The 19,877-nt window shown below is 54.4% G+C and overlaps 1 protein-coding gene across 1 annotated transcript in view; it reads left to right on the forward strand.

Moving 5' to 3' along the window:
* The window catches only part of VAC14 (VAC14 component of PIKFYVE complex), a 52,471-nt gene that overhangs the window by 17,522 nt on the left and 15,072 nt on the right, over window positions 1-19,877 (forward strand). The window contains exons 11-14 of the mRNA XM_052685402.1: window positions 3,309-3,453; window positions 4,031-4,096; window positions 12,020-12,170; window positions 19,113-19,245. Coding sequence (XP_052541362.1) covers window positions 3,309-3,453; window positions 4,031-4,096; window positions 12,020-12,170; window positions 19,113-19,245 — 495 coding nt within the window. The remainder of the gene's footprint in view (window positions 1-3,308; window positions 3,454-4,030; window positions 4,097-12,019; window positions 12,171-19,112; window positions 19,246-19,877) is intronic.

The raw sequence follows: 19,877 nt of genomic DNA on the forward strand, positions 1-19,877 counted from the left end.
TGACATCCCTGTCGGGCAGGGCTGGCAGTCCTGAGCCACGAGGACAAGCACTGTGGCCCCAGGGACAGGAGCACCGACTTCAACCAGATGTCATTCATCCTCTGCAGAGAGGGCACACAGCTGCCACGTGGCTCAGCTGTGTTTGGATCAGGCAACTGGAAGAAGGGTTGTTAGGGCTTAGTAGGAAGCTGAAATTGCAGCGTTTGGCTCCAAAGTGCTTTCTTGGGGAGGCTCCTCCTGAGCTTCCTCTGCGGTTTGGAGCACGAGAGGGTGCAGGAGGGCTGCCCTGCTCCTGCATGCCGTGGAGGGATGAGATGGGCTGTGCTCTGTCCCTTGCTGACCAGGGGTCCTGGGGCATGCCACCTCATTCTCTACCCTGGTGCCTGCAGCTCGCTGCACTGCTCTGCTAAATTCAAGCCTTGTAACTGGGAGAGCAGTTTGTGTTCCTCCAGCACTCGGAGATCACAGTGAGCAGGAGGAAGCCAAGAGCATCAAAATAGAGGTGATAGAGGATGAACAAGCGACAGCTTGTGGGACAGAGAGCAGAAAGGAGCTGTTTACCTCCTGGCCACTAGCTCAGGCCAGTTCAGCAGCACAGCTGCCAGCCCATATGGGATATGCCCTTGTGACTTGGACCACAATGAAAGAACCTGGATATTTCCACCCTTGGCAGCGCAGCTTGCTGAGCCCGCTTAAAGGCTAGAGCCTGGCCTGGACCTTAACCTTGTCTTAAAATGGGGTCGGGAAAGCAGCTGGGCTGGGCAGGAGGCCAGGAGGGAGATGACAGCTCAGAGATTGGCAGTGAAAAGGAACCGCTGAGGAGAAAGATGGCAGGAGCCCATGATGAAAAGGAAGAACTGAGAAAATGAGTTGATAAGGGAAATGGGGTGAAAAGCATTGAATGCACTCGAAAAGTGGGAAGTGTTCCCATGCTGGAGGATGCCGTGTGAAATGGCAAGGCCATGTGCGGGGGTTCAGCTTCCTCAGCAACTGTTCTGCTTGAGCAAAAGGTCCCAATATCCAGAGGCAAGAGCCTGGTGCAGCTCCCACCATTGCTCAATCCGCCAGAAAAACTGCTTGCTGCAGCACATGGACCGTGGAGGAGGTGCCAGGGCTGCACAGTGGAGAAGAATCTAGGGTAGTGGGTTAGATGGAAGCGATCGCATCTGACATCTGCCCTGGCACAGCTGTCGACACTGGGAGCCTGCATATCAGCCCGAGAGGATTGCATTAAAGCAATGCCATTACCCTCGCTCCCAAGCTCCTGCGCTGGGCTGCCTGGGGATTAGGGAGAGCCGGGATGCACAGCGAGCTGTGAGCATGCTTCAGAGCTGCAGCTGTGCTCGCTGTGTGTAAGCAGTGCCCTCCTCCTCCCTCGAAACACAGCAGCACAGAAATCTGCTGCTGCTCCAGCCTGCAGGAGCATGGTCAATGGGACCACCACTGTACCCATCCTCCGTCACGGGGTAACGGGTTCTGATGAGCTTCTTTTGCAGGAGCAGGTCTGGAAGTGGCTTTGTTGCTGTGCTGGCCCCTTCATCCGTAGCACAGCATCCCCCCTGTCTGCATCCCCCCCTCAAAGCAGCATCAGGGCCACCTGCAACCCAGCCCAGCCGCTCTGTCAGCCCCTGCAAATATCAGGCACGTTTCTCACATTACCCAGAGCTTTTTCCATTCCTGTGCAGGCACACGGTGTATTTTGGCGTGGAGATGTAATCAGGTCAAGGATTCGTGCTGCTCTGCAATCAGGAGCCTCATGGTGGCAGGTGGAGTGCAGGCTGTGTACCAGAGAAGAGCTGGCTCCTTGGGAAAAGCAGGAAGGGGATGGGGAGAGCAGCCTCATCTGAGCTCTTCATGTGTCTGTTAGAAGCGGGGAGCAGGAATGGGAGGCCAGGGCAGGCACAGAAAGGTACAGAAAGGTAGAAAGGCACAGCTCTGCTCATCAGCAGCTCCCCAGGTTCACAAGGGGCTTAAATCCACTGGGATGCTGCTCCCTTTGGGCATGTTGAGTCCTCTAAGAAGAAGCCAACCAATGTCTTGAACCCATCTTTATTTCTCTCCATTCTGAACATTTGATTTTTTGCCCTCGGCTGTAGTTTGCAACATCAAAGCACAACTTAGGCCAATTCGAAATGCAATTTGCAGGCCCAAGCATCTGTTCAGTGACACAGATGAAGCAGTCGGATATTTACAGGGCTGTGAGGGGGCTGCAGCCTCCTCGCCTTGCCCTTCCAACATGTGTCCTGGGGAAGATCAAATCCTATTAAGCCGCCGTTCTACTTGCAAATTATACCATGAGAAATCTGCCCCTTAGGATTTCTTATCAAACACGATGCAGAGGAGCTCTGAGCACGCTAGAAAAACCTGCAGGAGCTCAGCCCAGCCTTGAATAATTCAGTAGCTGGAGCAGGAGAGGAGTGACTTAGCTCTCAAGGCAGCCCCGTAGCAGAGAGCTGCATCCCAAAAACCACTGTGCCATCTACAGTCAGTGGTGTGAGCCTGCTGGGTTAGTGGGGGCTGAGCACCCTCACCTTGTGGAGTGGCCCCAGTGGATGAAGTCTGAGGGCATTTGGTTGGATGTTTTTTGGAGGTGTCTGAACCCAACCAAGCTTGAGTTGGGTCCCAAATGCACGTGATGGGTCTTCAGCCTTTGTACCCCAAACCTGATGGCTGCCCTACGAGCCAGTTCTTCAGTGTAGTCGTGCTGCAGGATTCATCTGGCGTGGTGTTTTGTCATGTGTAGGTACCAGCTGTTTTGGGAAAGTGGTAAAGCTCGAAGCCTGGGAATTTTTTGTTCTTTCCAAGGCAAGTTTTTGGTGCGCTGCTGTGTCTCTCCCCGTGCTTCCCATTCTTGTAATGCCAATCAGAATCTAATCTGCACCATGTGGGCAAATGTCTGCTCTTTGGACCCATCGTGTTTGCTGCTCCCTTTCAGAGCAGATGTGGAGACCTGAGGAAAGCAGCAGTGGGGTGCAGCAAGCCAGCATGGGTGAGGCTGTGTGGTTGGAGCAGCTGGAAGCCTGCAGGCAGCCAAGCCAGAGCTGTTTGGGTGTTGCTGATCTTCCTTCCTCAGGCTGAATTGATTCCCTGTGTGCATGCAGCATATGCCTGGCCTGCATTGCTATGACCCCTTGCAAGCCCTGAGCTTGCTTCCTGGCTCTTCTGTCAGGCCACAAGGATGATTTAGGTTGCTTAGGGTTTGAGCTGAGGTGTTGGATGAAGGCTCTGGTGTGTTACAGACCTCTCCACCATGGGGGGATTGCATTGGGCATCGCAGTGCTGAACCAGCTCTTCTCCTTTTCGTGCAGCTCTGAGAGAATCCAGGTGACGCTCAACCTGGATGGAATAGTTCAGGTGTTGGATTGCCACCTGCATGATACATCCATTGGCATGATGACCAGAATTGCAGTCCTGAAATGGCTCTATCACCTGTACATCAAGACTCCTCGTAAGGTAGGTCCAGGACTCGGCACGGGAGCCCATTGCTTCCTCCACGAGACTGAGTTTGTTGGAAAGGGGCACCCAAGCTTTAGCCTTTGTTCCTTAATCTGCTGGGACCTGAATCAGATGGAGGTGCTACAGAAGGCCCAAGCACAACACTGACTTGCAATAGGGCAGACACTGCTGGAATGCCAAGAGTCTTAGGAGTAAAAACTGTGGGATCAACAAGCCCCTAGGCTGAAGTTGGTCAGGGGGAGTTGGTGGTGGTGTAGCTCTGCAGGAAAAAAAGGTAGATATGTGACACTAGGAATGGTTGCGTGACTTGGTCATGGGCCTTTGAAGCGTGTGTAGTGGCTACAGCTGCGCTGTGCTGCCCCAGAAGTAGGTCTGCCTGCAAACTGCTTTGTAACCAAGTGCCTGCATTTTTCATGAGGGGGTTGGCTGCTGCTACCCTAGTAGCTTAAGGGAGATGCTTTCAGGTGAGATGGAGGACGCTGGCAAAGCTCTCGGCAGCCTCTCGGGGTGCACCCTCCTATGGTGAGTGTTGATCTGTCTGTGGAACTGATGCCATTCACCTCCCTGCTTCTAGATGTTCCGACACACCGACAGCCTCTTCCCCATCTTGCTGCGGACCCTCTCAGATGAGTCAGATGAGGTAAGTGCTGCAGGCCCTGCACATCCCCACATCCAACCAAGCTTTGGAAAAGCTTTGTCTGGTACGGTTGGGTTAGACAAAGGGATTTCAAGGGCTTGGCCAGCTTTGGCATTGGGGTGTTCATTCAGCCCTGTTGGCTGAACCAAACAAGGACCTGTGCAAAGAGCTGCACAACTGAAGCCCCTTCTGTCTCAGTTAGACTGTTTTCTTCTGCCTCCTCAGAGAGCCAGTCCCTCAAAACCTACTTGTATGTATCTTCTTTGCTTGCCTGGGATTCAAGTCCCAGTCTGGGAGTCAAGACCCCAGTGCTATGCCTGGGAATGGGTCTTGGCCAGGTCCTCGGTGAGTGGGAATTCAGACACTGTGTGACAGCTGCAAACACAGGAAGGGAATATTTTCCTGTAGATACTGGGAAATTTTAGAGGCAAGCCCTAGCAAAACGGTTAAGCAGCAGCAGCAGCAGCTTTGCCTGGTGGAGCTATGCTCAGTGCCCCAAAGCCTCTTCGGGTTTTTCCCAGAGCCACCCCAGCACATATACATTCCCCCCACCAAAATGCCACGCCAGACTGCGGGACAGGCTTCTTTCTTTCTCCCCTTCCCATGTCATTTGAATCACAAGTCAGACACTACCTCATAGTCTGTGTCAACATGCCTTTGAGACATCCTCTGAGCAACCACGCTGGGCCCGGCCGGCAAGCAGCAGTGCTGGGGAGAATCAGAGAATCGTTTTGAGTTGCAAGGGACCACGGAAGGCCACCTAGTCCAACTTCCCTGCCATGAGCAGGGGTGCCTACAGCTCCATCAGGTTGCTCAGAAGGCTTGGCCAGCAACCTCGTCGCCTTGGCCTGACATGCTGGGCTTAGAGACAGAGCTGAGGACGAAGCCCATCTGCCCCAAGCTGTGCCTTAGGAGTTAGTTTTCTGGCAGCAGCTTGCCACCTTGTTGTTAGATCTGCAGCGGCATTAGGCTGGCTCAGAGTGAGCAAAATAAATCCAGCAGCCACGGGGGAGCCAGCTTGCTCTGGCCTCACTCTGTGCCTTCCTGCCTGCTCTTTGGCTTCTCAATGCAGAACTCGCCAACTCCAAGCTAGCTCCTTCACTTTTTTTCCCAGTCTGGTCTCCTCAGTATTGGCATCTTTCTCTTTTTCTCGCCCCTGCATTGCACTCTGGAGCGCTTGTGGTGTTCGGGTGGGATGCTGGCAGCTTAGGCTCTCTTGGCTCAGGCCCTGCTAACACCTCTGCCTTCAGCTGCCCCGGGTTTGGATGCATCCTGTGCAGAGCTGCCAGAGATCCTCAGCATTTCCCACATCAGATCTTCCTCATGGAATAGAAGTCACGTGCTCTCTGCACCAGATTACACGCTCAGGGCACCCAACTCCACAATAAATCCCTTGTTGTGAGGGGGCTGTGAAGAGAGAAGGGAAGGGAATGAGCAAGCAAGGGAATGACTTGCAAAGGCAAGCGGCTGCCTGGCCGTTTTCCATACCCTGCTGCTTACGACGCAGACCTCTCCAAAAGAGTCCCCAAGCACACATCTGCCTTTGCAATGCTCCAGAAAGCCTGCATCTCGCAGATAGGCTCTCCAGCTTGGCAGGAGACTGCTGTGAGTCATGTTGCAATTACACTGCTTATTAATATTTGAAAAAAGCAGCGAAGAAAGGACCCTGGTGATGCATTTCCTCCATGTGACATAACTGGGAATGGCTCAAAAGTAATTCTAAGCTGATTTATTTAATCCTGTCTTCTATTTATTTAAATGTTTGGGGGGGGATTTTTATTTTTTTTTTTGAGGAAATCCATCGACAAGTCAATCCATTAAACATCACTGCTCAGCTGGCTCCCAACCAGCTCTGCTGAGAAAATAGAAGTGGCCAAAGTAGAAGAGGGGGGTACAAGCTGGGCATTTCTGAGAAGGGTGGGGACAAATTGGAATGGCTGGTCTGGAATGTCAGCGCCCAGATTTTGCCAAGAGACCCAGTTAGGATCCACAGATGCAATACAGAGAAGCTGGAGCAAAGCTGAAGCAAGCAGTTCCCTTTGATATGTAGACGAGTTGGGATGTGAGGCTCCTGGCTGTCAGGTTCTGCGTTGCTGCCCTGCGTCACCGTGCTCTGATTTGCACGCTCGCCCATCCACGTGTGTCTGTGAGCTGGTTTTGAAGGCAACCTTTAAAAGCTGCAGTTAAAATTTGATGTGGTTAAAAACTTCCTTACAGCTCCGAGATAGCAGGATGCTGGGGAGAGTGTTTTTCTCTGCACAAGCTGCTGCTTTCATCTTTCTCAGCTCTGCTACCTGCTGGCGTGAGGCTGAGAGCTGATGTCAGAGGTGGTGAAGAGTGGAAGCCCCAGTCCAGCACTCACGGTTAGATGCAGCACTGCTGCAGAGGGCAGGACCTGCTCGTTGGGTTATCACCCTCTGCAGGCTGTTGCAGAGGCAGCTCCTAGCTTCTCAGCTCATCCCAGCCTGGATTCCAGGTACCGTATTGAGGTGAATGCAGCAGAGAAAAATGAGAAGTTATGACCCCATTTATTTTCTTTGTTTGGCTTCGTTTTCCTTTCTCCAGCTCCAGCATGGAGTTCCATACATGCCCCTTCATGCTGTTGGTCTTGTGGGCTGGGACTTCTGCCTGACTCAGCGGGGCTGGGGGATGAATCACAGGATCACAAAACCATTAAGACTGGAAACGACCTCTCAGATCCCCAAGCCCAACCCACCCCGTCGTGCCCACTGCCCACGTCCCTCAGTGCCACATCCCCACAGCTCTGGGACACCTCTAGGGATGATGACTCCCCCTTGCATCACTCTTTTGGGGCAGACATTGTTCCTAATGTCCCACCTGAACCTCTCCTGGTGCAACTTGAGGCCATCCCCTCTCATCCTATCGCTGCTACCTGGGAGCAGTGGTGGGATTGGTGTCTGATCTGAAGCAGGATAGAGCCCAGCTCCCTTCTACTCTGCTAGAGGAAAACTGCCTTAATGCAGGCTTTGGAATCAGCAAGAAAATCCCCATGATCTCTTAGCTTGCGTCCTTTGGAAGCCTGCTTCTGCACCTGGCAAGTGATGGGGAGCTGGGGCCCTGTCCTGAGCCCAGGACGTTGTCATTCACGAGTGTATTTTACTCCCTGGTGACAAAACGTGGTGGCTCTGAGCATCGGGCTGCATTCTGGCAGCTCTCTGAGCTGTGCCGTCCTATTAAATCCCAGCAAATGTCTCCCCTTGCGCCCGATCCCCAGCACAATGAAGCTTAACAAAAGCTTGTGCCAGAGCGAATCGCCGTCTTCGTGAGGTTTGGTTTTCAGCTGTGCTCTGTTGGTTTTAGGTCCATTGTGTTCCAGCTCCCGGCCTTTAATTCAGCGCCGCTAGAATATTGTGATCCCGTGCAAAGCAGAGAGCAGGGCGAGTGCGCAGGGAGGAGAGCACTGAGCGTGCCTGGCTTTTGTTTTCGTGATTTTTATAAATATTTTGATATTTATGTGATAAATATTTTCCAGGGAGAGACTCCAGGCGCTTGGATACCAAAGCAGGGAGGTTACCCGTTCTCCAGAAGTTGCACTTGAGGGTGTACTTTAGAGCTTTAATGGTGGGGTGGAGAGAGAGGTATATAATTTAAGTTGGATCATGGAAAATGCGGTCAGCCCAACCTTACGTCCATGCAGGCAAGCAGCAATCACACTGCTTGGTGCAGCGGGGTGGAATGATGCTCTCTGTGTGCCATAAGGACTCGAGGAAAAGCAAGGGCACCGGGTTGAAAGCTGCTCCGTGCTCCACGTCGTGCTGGGCTGGGAGGTTTCTGAGGGGGAGGCTGGTCCGTGGGGAGCAGCTTGGCTCAGCACAGCACTGGGCTGTAATTACGTGGTTAGGGACTGAAGGTAAGGGCTGCAATACACGTGTACGTAGTTTGTAGTTGAACTGTCTGAGTTGGAGGGGACCCTTAAAGGCCATCTGTTCCCAGCCCTGCACTGAGCAGGGACACCCACAGCTCCATCAGCGCTCACAGCCCCGTGCCCTGACCTTGGCTGTGTGCAGGGATGGGGCAGCACCAGCTCTGTGTGCAGCCTGTGCCACCACCTCACTGCCCTGAGCACGAAGGACTTCTTCCTTAATTCTAACCTGCATCTCCCCTCTTTTAGTTCGAACCCATATCCCCTCATTCTATCACAACAGTCTGCTGAAGAGTCTGTCCCCTTCTTTCTTACAACCCCTTTAGATACTGAAAGGCCGCTGCTGGATCTGGCCTTGCTGCTTTGGATGCAGCCCAGTTGGCTTTCTGGGCTGTGAGGGCACATTGCCCAGCTGCCAGCCACTGGTACCCCCAGGTCCTTTTCAGCAGGGCTGTGCTCCATCCTTTCATCCCCCAGCCTGTGCTGACAGGGGGAGTTGCTATGACCCAGGTGCTTAGCTTTGGTGAACAGCCTTCCTCCTTCCTGCTGTGTTTGCTGCTGCCATGAAGGTGTGCTCGCATGGCCTGGGAGGATTTTCCTGTAGCAGAGGGAGAAAGGAAGCCTTCATTCTGCTCTGCTAGCTGAAGCAAATGCCACAGAGATGTGAGGAGCGCTGCTCCATCCCCTCCCAGCAGCAGGCTGAAACCCAGCGGCTGTGAAAAAAGAGAAAGAAAAGGGCTTGGCAGGATCAGGGGAGAGAAGTCACTGTGCTGGGGGCCTGAAAAGAGCCCTGGTTACATTGCTGTGGGAAGATTAATGGTGGGCTTCTCTTTCTTTTCATGTTTTTAAAGCTGCAGGGGGGGAGGGGGGTGAGTTTGCTTTTCACACCTTGCATGCCTGAGGCCCAGCAAGTGCTTCTGGTTGCACTCCTGGCTCTGGTATGGCTTATTCCTCCCTTCCTGGTTGCATCTGAAAGCTTCAGAGCTAGACAAAAAAATGCACCAAAGCAGCATAAACGCTGCTCTGCATGCCTTGAAGGAGCCTGGGTGTAGCGAGGGGCTGCCAGGAGTGGCAGAGCAGAGCGAGGACCATTGTGGCAGTGCTGCTCCTCAATCTCAGTCCCTTTTGAAGAAGAGCTTTTACAGCCCTTCCTCTTATCCACCCTGGGGGCATCACGCTCCAGCTGGGCTTCCATCCTCTGCTCTGCTCGGCTGTTTGTGGTGTCACGAGTCCCTGTCGTTGCCCAGGGACATACAAGGCTGCGCTTAGTGTAGGCATGCTTTAATCTTCTCTTTTTTTAGGGTTTTCCTTAAATAGCAGCACCTTCAGGAGCTCAGTCCATGCCCTTATCACATGCAGCTGATGCAGCGCCTTGGCTCTGCCCATCCATGGGAGTAGCAGGAGAATCCAGGTGGGAAAGCACCCAAGGAAGCATAGGGGCATCCATCCACCCGCTCCTACGTGAGCCAGCACGCATGATGGCAGTGCTGCTGCAGGCTCAACTCAACCAGAACAAGGGACAAATGAACCTGACCTACATCTGAAGAGACCCACGGCTCTCTGCTCTGTGTGCCCTCAAAATCCGTGCTCTGGAGGCAATGTGGAGAGCAGTTTCACTGCTCCCAGGGCTGAGAAATAGCTGCTCGTTTAGAACAGCCATCCCGTAACCCATTCCTGGCTGTGAGGTTTGCTTCGAGCCACAGCCTGACCCCCTGTTTGCAGCACCATGTGTCCTGCAAAGCCACCCTGCTTTAGGGGCTCATTCCTGCCCTTTGGCCCCAAGGAGAAATGTGTTGCCCTGAATCTCATCGATTTCTGCAGCCCCCAAGGAAATCACACTTGGAGACTCCAGGCAGGGCAGAGGCAGTCCTCACTGCAGGGCCTGCACCACAGTGCTCTTTGGCATCAGCGTGCGTCCTCAGCAGCGCATGGAAGGAGCTTTTTGGGATCTGTGCAAGGTGTGGGGCCTCCCGCCCTCTTCACATCCTCACTGCAGGGCTACCACACCCCTAAAAATCCCCCAGGGCTCCCGCATTGCCCAGCTCTTGGCTCCCATATGCTCTCCCATCGCCTGACCCATCCCTTGCCCGGGAGCTGGGAACGGTTCCGTCCCTTTTGCAGAGGGATGGGACCAGCTCTGCTGGCGCAGCCGGCCCGTTGCCATGGCACTGGCAGCCCCGTGCTCCTGCAGGATATTGCTTTCTTCCAGCTTCCATCTCAGGGATGTGCAGCGCATACCAAGTGCTCTGGCTCTGCTCCGTCCCACCGGGGCTGGGAACTGCTCTGCAGCACACAGAGAGGAGGTTGGGCTCCCTGCCTCGTTCCCACGGCTGGAGAACCCCAGCTCTTCACATCCACTGCTCCTCATCCTCTGGGTCTTTATGCGCCATCCCTCCTGGTTCTTATTTCCTCCGTGTTTTTGCAATTAGGAAATCCAGACCGTGCGGATGAAGGGGTAAATTGTGGGATTTAAGGCTTTGGGAGGGAATGGGGGTAAATTTCAATTGTGGTCCTATTGTTGAAGCTGCTGCTGTTGTCCATGCTGAGATATCCAGGCTGATAGCCTAAGGTGGGCATTGTCACGGCCAGGCAGGGGGCTGGGACCATGTTGTAGAGCCACAGAATCATTAAGCTTGGAAAAAGCCACTAAGATGACCCAGTCCAACCCCCAACCCATCCCCCTGTGCCCACTGACCACGTCCCTCAGTGCCTGCTCCATTCCTGCCCCTGCCTCCTTTATCTCAGCAACCAAGGCTTGAAATCCCTGCAAAACCAGGAGGGGGAGAGGAGTGAGTTCTCTCTATGGGGAGCCATGAGCTCCCTTCCCTGTAAGAGGATGAGAGTTGATGACGTTGGTGACATCCCACAATGGCAACAAGGTCCCATCCGTGACAACACTGCGGAGCAGCCATAGGTTGGGCTGCATTCTTCTGTCTTCAGGGATGGTTCCTCATTGCTAAAGCTGCTGTTGTCATCTTTTCTCCTCCCCTCAGTTGCCCCACGCTGGGATTTCGTTGTGTTTATGCCCATGGGGGTCCTCCCAAGCATGGTTACCACTCGCAGTACTGCTGCACCTTCCCACGGCCAGCTCTGAGAACCACCTGCTCAGGCTAATGGGGCCTAAAAATCAGCTGTAACTGCACTAAATAACTTCAACTACCCGTGCAACACATTATCACGGGTCTCATTTTCAACTTGTGCACATGTAAAAAGATGTCATCGTTTTTTGTTTTCTTGGGGATGAGGATTTTCTTGGTAGCTGAAATTCCCATCTCATGCAGCTCCACGGAGAGACACCCGTGGCTTGGGGAGTGCATGAGAAGTCCTCAGCATTGCACTTGGATGTCCTGTGCTGGGTGCAGCTGTGCAGTGAGGCTTTTCTGGCAGCCCTGGTACGCTCAGAGCATCAGGGAAGAGTGACGAGATGTCTGTGCCCAAGGACATCGGGTTGGAGAGGGACCCAAAATAGCTCGAGACATGAGAAGAGTTGAGGGGGGAAAAAAAAAGCACCAACCTGTAATAACTTCTCCAGAAGTGCTATATATAGTTACACAGGCTGAGCAGATGGCTGGAACGAGGGAGCAGCTCTCGGGTGCTGAGAGGGAGCAAACCCAGACCTCCCCGAACTGGGAGAAGCAGACTGAGCTCCCAGCTGCACAGTGTGGCTTAGTTTCCCCTGCTTCTTTGGGACCTGCAGAATAGAAATAGAATGGATTTTCTCCTTGGGTAGGAAAGTGAAAAGACCACTAAGATTGACAAGCCCAACCCAGCCCAGCCCCACCATGCCCACTGTCCAATGCCCTCTGTGCCACATCCCCATGGCTCTGGGGCACCTGCAGGGAGGGGGACTTCACTGCTGCTTTTCCTGCCCCAGCTCCTGGGCAATCATTTGAAATCTTCACTTTGAACTTGATAGGTAGCCCTGTTTTCTCTACGTCTTTTGTGTCATGCAGGGATTTGATGCTCTGGCAGTGATTTTGGAAGGCAAAGCTCACCTTTAGCTGCTCTGTGCCTGCTCACCGATGCTCTCCATCTCCTCACAGGTTATCCTCAAGGACCTGGAAGTGCTGGCTGAGATTGCCTCTTCTCCAGCAGGACAGACAGAGGGATATGGCCCCTCCGAGGCTGCAGAGCCACGACCCAGCCAGGTGGAGCTCCACGTCCCCATTCGGAACAGCCAGCTGAGCTCTTCAGGTATGTGTCCTGCACTGCACTCTGAATGGTAGGCCAAGGCTGTCTGTGTTACTTTGGTCTTTCTCCTTGCTCGTCTTCTGGGGTAAGAACCCAATGACCAGCAAGGTTATAGAATCATTACCATTGAAAGAGAGCTCTCAGATCCCTGAGCCCAACTCACTCCAGCATGCCCACTGCCCACGTCCCTCAGTGCCACATCCCCACTGGGACACCTCCAGGAATGACGACTCCCCACGTCCCTGGGCAGATGCTGCAGAGCCTGGTGCAGAAGGATGTTGTTATTGCCCTTCTTTATGGGGCACCCTTATGGGTGTCAGCCTGTCTTCTCATAAGAGCCCTCCAAGTCCCTAAAAGCAGCTCAGGCTGGGTGCTCACTGTGAACCCGGGTGCCCAGCACGCACAGCTCCTCTGTGCCTGTGATGCAGTACATTGCTGGCTCGTGGCTGCATGTGCTGAATGCAAACTGTGGCGTTGCTGTGAGCACTGTGGAGACCTCGGAGGAGAGATGCAGAAGGACAGTCCTGTTGTTTGGACAGCGGGGGAAGAAGCCCTTCATTAATCATCCCGGCGCATTGGGCGGCTTTTTCCACCTCCCCCCCAGTCCGTGGCTCATCCTCCACTATTCGTTGGCTGCCCCTTCTCCTCGGCTGCTGCTTTTGCTGCTGCTATTTCAGAGCCTCCCCGTTGTGCTCCCCACGCCAGGTCTGCCTGGCCAAAGGCACATTTCATGTCAGCTGTGGATTGTAAACTCAGAGCAGAGCCAAGGCAGCCCCTCCCTGCGCAGCAGAATCAGCGCCGCAGCCATGCGTTCCGCTGCCTGCATTTGTTTTCTTTGAAGAACACCGATTATTTTCCCCCTCCTTGGGCTGCAGCAGAAAGCAGCCAGGTTTTGGCAATCCATGGGCTGCCCAGGGTTCGTTTTCCTGCAGCTCTGCCTGCCTGGTACATGCAGGATGGAGGGTGGGGGGTGAATTGCCACTGATGTGAGCCCGCACGGGTGGAGCAGCCCCACGGTGCTGCCAAAGGGCTGCAGTTCAGCTCACACCGATGGCTGTCTGAGGTTTCCTTCCTTGTGGATTATCTAAAAATAGCAGGCTGCATGGCGTGCGGCCGAACGGCTGCCGTGGCCCCTCAGCTCTCTGGAAGAGCAACTTGGCTTCAGTTCTGCGAGTGCAACGCTGAAAAGGAGCCTGATGCTGCTCTCCGTGTTCAGCAGAGCTGCTGCAGCCAGAGCTCCAGCTCTGAGAATCCACATGGGTTGTGATGCGCTCTGCTTCGGTCACCTCGTTTGCTTTCTTCTTCTTTAGAAAGGTTCCCAGAGTTGAGCTTTGCACATGCGTCAGCTTTTACCCAAAGGTGGGTGCTCCCCAGTTCTGCAAATGGGCTGTGGGCTGTGCAGGGGTCACAGCAGGGCTGGGAGCCTCCTGTGTCATGGTGGGAAAGTGGAGGCTCTTTGAAACAAGCTCTTTTTGCTGAAGGGTTGTTTTGGTGGGGGTGTTCTTGGGGTTTTGGAACAAAACCAGTGGAAATCCGTACACCTGAACGTGGTGCTGGTGTAATGGTGTGCGATTAGAGGGAGCAAAGCTAAAGTGGCACTGAGGAGCTTGGTGTGACTGTGTGTGACTGCACCAGTGGGAAAGGCACTGTTTTGCACTGGAGCAGACAGGAGCAGTCCTCCCCGGGCAGTTCTGTGCCATGCTTTGGCTTGGAGCTCTTTCTGGAAGCAGGATGCCATCGCACAACCAACACTGGACGGCAGGCCGCAGAGTTCTGGTGCTTCCCCCTGGGGTCACCCCATTGCCTTCATGCCCTCGCTGGGAGGAGGACTGAGTAACTCCAGCTCTGCTTCTGTCCTACATCCCAGCACGCAGCTCTGCAGGTGGGTGAGCGTGGCCATCTCCAGCCCTTGCCCGGGCAGCAGCTCTCTGTGCCGCTCTCCCCACGCAGTCAGCAGGGGAGGCAGAAGGGGCCCATGCCACGCCGCGGGCTTCCCCCACTTCCTCTCTCACCCTTTCTTCCCTCGGGATGTGTTTATGCAGTTGTTTCCCTGCCATTCACTCGTGTTTCCTTCAGATGCTGGGTGATTAGTCAGGAAAACGGTGTCCCACTTCCGCAGCCTGTTCCCAGCTCGGGGTTTTATTTAGCTGCTTTGTTCTCCCATTACATAAGGTCAGCTGCCCTCCAACAGCTTCTCCTGGCACAACGAGGTGAGAAGGGGTGTGTGGGAGCCCCGGCAGGCCTCCTCCTGCCTGCATGGGGCAGTTGAGCCTTCTGCAGTCCCTCTGTTACCTTCTGCCTTCCCTTCTGCCTGCTTTTCCCAGGTCTCTGTGGAGGTGTAGCTGGAGAAAACCAGAGGGAAAGCCGTGCGTTTTCGCACTGCCACGTCTCGCATTTGCCATCTCAAGTGGTTCAAGTGCTGCTGGAGCATCCCTGATGTAGAGGCAGATGGCGAGCCATGCATCAGATGCCCTGTTTGGTGACCCTGAGTGGCAGATCCCAGGAGAGGAGCTGCAGGAACAAGCCTGGGGCTGGCACCTCTTTGGGGTGACAGTCCAAGCACCCGTCTGGCTTCCAGCAGCTTTACTTCAGGGTTGTTCTACCAACCACACCAAAGTCAGGTACAAGCAGCAGATGGCCCACGAGTGGTTACCACCATGGTGCAAGCCCTGCAGGCCTACTTCTGCAGCTCAATTCTGCACAGTTGGAGGGCAGCCCCTCCAAAAGGCTGTCAGCCCCAGCAGCTCCATGTGCACATCCCTTCCTGTCTGCACGGAGCAGCACCACAACCCTTTGTTCTGCAGGAGGCACCTTCCTCTCCCTGCAGTCCCTGCTAGCTGGCTTCCTACCGGAGGTGGTGGGGACACCAACGTGCCCTCAGAGCACATCACACCAGGGGATGTTTATGGGGAGGCTGACTTCATACGTGGGTGTGCTAACACGCTTGAGGTCATTAGTTTCAACCAGCAGCGCTCAGGATTCTGTGGATTACTCCTGAGCAGCCTGCTAACAGTCCCTGAGAAACGTGGTCTGCTTTGTTCAGGCACTGATAGGAAGGTGATGAGTGCTGTGCCATCACCTGGGCTTCTCTCTGTCCCTCTTGGTCACTGCAAAGCAAAACCCGTCCGTGCTCATCCTCTGCTGCCAGGATGCAGCAGATGCCACCAAATGGAGCACTTGCTCGCAGAGGAGCTGATTTGCAGGCAGGTTTCAAGGGATCAGAAGCACGGGAGTAAATGAGGGATCTGAGTTCTGTCAGCTCAGCACCCTGAAAAGGATGAGGCTCCCCTAAATGACAGCCTGAAAGACAGCAGGAAAAGCCTCATTGGGCATCCAGATGTGCCTCCTCCCCTGCCCATCAGCCATGGGGTGATGCCAGCTAGCTGCCATGCCTGCAGCAGGGCATGGATAGGGCACTGCTGTCCCCCACCAGGGACCTCTCAGTGCTGAGGTCTCCCAAATAGCAAAGAGGGCAGTGGTGGCCACATGGGGAGCAGGGCAGGAGCAGGCAGAGCACAACCAGGGCCAAGCACCGTCGGTACTTTCAGAGTGTTCCTTTCCTCAGCAGCATCCTGTGCTTTGGAGAGGGCTGAGCTGACGTCTCTCAGAGCCCAGCTGAGCTGCCGACGCTCTCGCATCTGTTTCCAGCTACGCCCCATGTTGGGTTTTGCAGGGGGAGTCTGCCTTTATTTCATTTATTTTTTTTACAGCTCTATTTTTATCCTGCTCTGCGAGGCTTTGCTCCGATTGAAAACATCCTAGGGAAGGGAAGGAAGGGAAGAAGGCTGCTGGGGGAGGTACAGAGCAGATTCCCACGTCCCTACGTGGGGCTGTGCTGAGCTTCATGGGGCTGGGGCCAGCTGCATGCAGGGGTAGCCCAAGGAAGTCAGTGCTGGAAGCGTGAGCTCAGAGGGAATGGGGGGGATGCTGGGCTCCAGCAGCCCCATCCACACGCAGAGCATGGCAGTGGGATGCAGGAGCTGCTCTGTCTCGATGCTGGAAATCTTGCTGGAGGCAACGCTTCCTCCCAGACCCTCGATCATACTAAGCGTTTTGTGAGTGAGGAAGCAGTCTCCAATTACCCTTTTTATGGGAATGAAGACGCAGCACCCACCCTGCAGTGCTCCTTGCCAGCTCCCAGCCTCTCCCCCCCATCACCCAGTCTGGGTCTGCAGTGAAATTGCCTCAATTACAACATGAAGTCAATCACTGCAGCTAAACCCGCACCAGTGTCCTGGTGGTTGCTCATTAAACAGCTTATGCTGCTTCAGAAAGGAATCAGTTCTGGTCAGATCACACTTAAATTTGGTTTCATTGGAGTTAAGCAAGTCTGCACTGGTTTTAATTAAGCCCAGTTTGAAGCCAATTATGGGAAATGAGCGGAACTTGTGACGGTAAAGTTTGGTGCTTAGTGGCTGATGTAGGCAAATCCAATGCCTGAGCATTTGAGGATGCTTTGGCACTGCAGGTTTGGAGCCCGCTCCATCCTCCAGGCAGCCAGGTGGCTTGAAGGAAGCAGGCTGTGTGACAATATATATTTATAAGGCCCTTAATATGGATTCCTAATCGCCTGTCTCTTTTGATTTATAACACAGCTGCAGAAGCACACCAGCAGTGTGGTGAGCCTGGGTGCTGCAGGAGCCCACTGCCAGGCTGGGAGCTTCCCTTGGGTGAGGTTTGCTGCTCTCCAGTCCAGGGTACTGGGTGGCTCTTTGTGTAATAGCATCATTGGATACTTGGAGGGGGGAAAAATTGTTTTGGGGGTCACTCTGAGCATCAAAACTCAGCTGAGAGGAGTTGGGAGCAGTCAGCAAATCATAGGATCATGAAGGTTGGCAAAGACCACAGATCCTCCAACCCCAGCCCACCCCCACCATTCCCACTGCCCACGTCCCTCAGTACCACATCCCCATGGCTCTGGGACACCTCCAGGGACGGTGACTCCCCCAGCTCTTGGGCAGCTGTGCCACTGCATCACTGCTCTTTTGGGGCAGAAATTGTTCCCACCTGCAGATCCAAGCAGTGCCCGCGTTCAGTTCTGTTGCAGACAAGAAATTGCCTTTTGTTCCTATTACAGCTGAGCCCAGGCTGAGCTCTGTCACTGCTCTAAGCAGGGATCTTCCTCCTGCTCCTCCTGGGTACCAACCAAACCCCGGCAGCCCCGCTCGTGGTGCGTTCGCAGCCGATCTGTCAGCTTACAAATCTGCAAAGTCTCACTCTAGGGGAAGGGGGAGAAGTGCAAGCTTCAATGAACCGAGCCACAGTTTTCGTCACACCTCTCTGCTCGTCTCTCGTGCTGCATGGAAACACTGAAAGCTGCTCACACAGCTCTCCCACGCCGGATCTCGGTGCGCTGAGCCATAACCCATGGGGCCACAGGCTGAGATTGAAGAGCCCTGGGGATGTGGCACCGAGGGACGTGTGCTCGGTGGGCATGGTTGGGGTGGGCTGGGGTTGGACCTGGGGGTTTGAGAGATCTTTTCCCACCCGAGTGGCTCTGTGATTCTAAGATGCGTTGTGTTATTGGCTTCCAACTGCCACCACTGGAAGTCATGAGACGAAGCGGTGAGTCTGAAAGATGCAGAGGGGTCGATGGCAGATCCAGGGTGAGCGCTGTGCTGCTGCCCATGCAACGAGGGGGGGCAGAGACATAAAAGGGGAGTCCTGAGGATGGAGGGACTCGCAGGGACAGCACTTCCTCTGGATGGGTTCCAGCCTCAGTGCGTTGGGTTGGGTGCAGGGCTGCCCCGTGTGCGGCTGTTCCCCTTTGCAGGCACTGGTGAGAAGTGCTAACAGCTGTAGCAGCGACACACCGGGCACGGCTGTGGTTTCACTCTGGGTGATCCATGCCTGGAAACAATCACACCTTTGTTTCGGAGCACATTGTCTCAGCAGTGTAATATTTTTGCCCAGATCAGCTTACCTGCAGCTGAGGGGAAACACGATGCTGTGGCTCACGCTTGTGCTCGGGGAGAGGCCTGCTTTAGAGCACAGCTCAGGGCTTCAGCTGTACTGGGGAAGGGGATCCCATGGGAAGGAGGCACCCGTGCCTCTGCAGCAGGTTTTGCTCCATCTTTTTGGATGCCCGCATCTGCACCTCCCCGTATCGCTGCCATCAGCACAGTGGGAATCAGCCCAGCGACTTTTCCATCAGCCCAGGCTTCGGCTGCCTGATTGCCTTTTTAATTGGCTGCTCCGTGCTCTGCTGAATCCCGACAGAAGCAGACACCACTCGTAAATCAAACTGCACGCGTCTCCACTGGAGCCCAATGGGAGCCCTGACCATGTCGGGCTGTGCACAGCTTCACTGTGTTCCTCCACTTGTAGGGGATGTTAAGGGAAAGCCCTGCAAACAGCCACGGTGGTGCTGCTCACCCAGCATGCTGTGACCCCTTGTGATCCCATTGCCAACCTAATCCTCCAGCCCTGAGCCAGGCGTGTGAGGAGGAATCATGAAAGAGCCTTCCAGTCTGTAAGCTTGGCTCCCTGCTGCGTTGTGACTGGGCTTCTGTGCCCATCCTACCAGCCCTGGGGCATGGGGAGGTGACAGACCAAGTGGGCCTGTGTCACCTGCAGCAGCATGGTGCTGCTGAAAATATGGCTTGGAGCATCTCTGGCACACGGGGGCTGTCTGCTTTGTGGAATGGCTTTACAAGTTTTACCCAAAGATATGGGATTGTGCATTTACTCAGAGCTTGGCTACCCCTTCTGTCAGCTGCTAGAACTGGTGGGATCTGTGGCCATCTCCCACAAAGCCCATTTCAGCCCTGTGTGCTTGCTCAAGGCTGGAAATATGTCAGGATACTTCCCCTGGGATGGAGAGTGCTGGCTCTGCTCAGGCTGGGGCTTGGAACTCCACAAGTGCTCTGCCATATTTTAGGTGCCTGTGCCCTGATTGAGACTGCTTTGGCCAACATGAACCATCTGCTCTCATTTCCTCCCCAGGACCTAAAGGCTTAGAGTGCTCTCCCTCCACCCCCACCATGAACTCCTACTTCTACAAGTTCATGATCAACCTGCTCAAGAGGTTCAGCAGCGAGAGGAAACTGCTGGAGACGAGAGGAGCCTTCATCATCAGGTCAGGCCCCAGCGCTGGATGGGCAGGGTGGGCTGGGGGAAGGGGCCGAGCTCCCTGCTCTCCCACATCACCAGCAGCCAGAAGTGGTTTCCACAAGCCTCCCTCACTTGCTGGTAGTCAGTGCTGACGTTTCTAGAGCAAACAGACTTGCCTTTCGCATGTTGAGGCACCACCATATTTCTTGCTCCCAGCCCTGAGGCAAAGTATCTCCCTATTAAATAGTGTTGTCAGATCCCGTTTGTGCTGAGAAGTGAGCAGAGCAGCAGGGGCAGGAGGGCAGGCTGTGGCTCAGGGTGCCACATGGACCGAATTCTTCCACCTGGCTCAGCTCAGAGCACTGCAGATCAGCGTGGTTTCACTGTGCTTGCCTGGTGGAAGCTTCATTCCCAACACGAGTGGGTTTTGCTTCCACTATTTAGTAGCTGCAGTTAGGCACAGAGGCTGGAAAACCGAGTGTTATGACAGCTGGCAGAGCTTCATCTTGAGTGCAATGAAATCTGGGGCAAGGGAGATAAATTCCTCGACTCGCTTCAAAATAATGGATTTAGCAATCAAGGGAAGGCAGGGTCGAGGCAAAATCAGCAAGGATGTTGGAGGGAGGGAGCAGGACTGGGGTTCCTTCCTCCCTTGGT

Source organism: Tympanuchus pallidicinctus, unplaced genomic scaffold, assembly GCF_026119805.1.
Source record: "Tympanuchus pallidicinctus isolate F22 unplaced genomic scaffold, pur_lepc_1.0 scaffold22, whole genome shotgun sequence".
Classification (NCBI taxonomy): domain Eukaryota; kingdom Metazoa; phylum Chordata; class Aves; order Galliformes; family Phasianidae; genus Tympanuchus; species Tympanuchus pallidicinctus.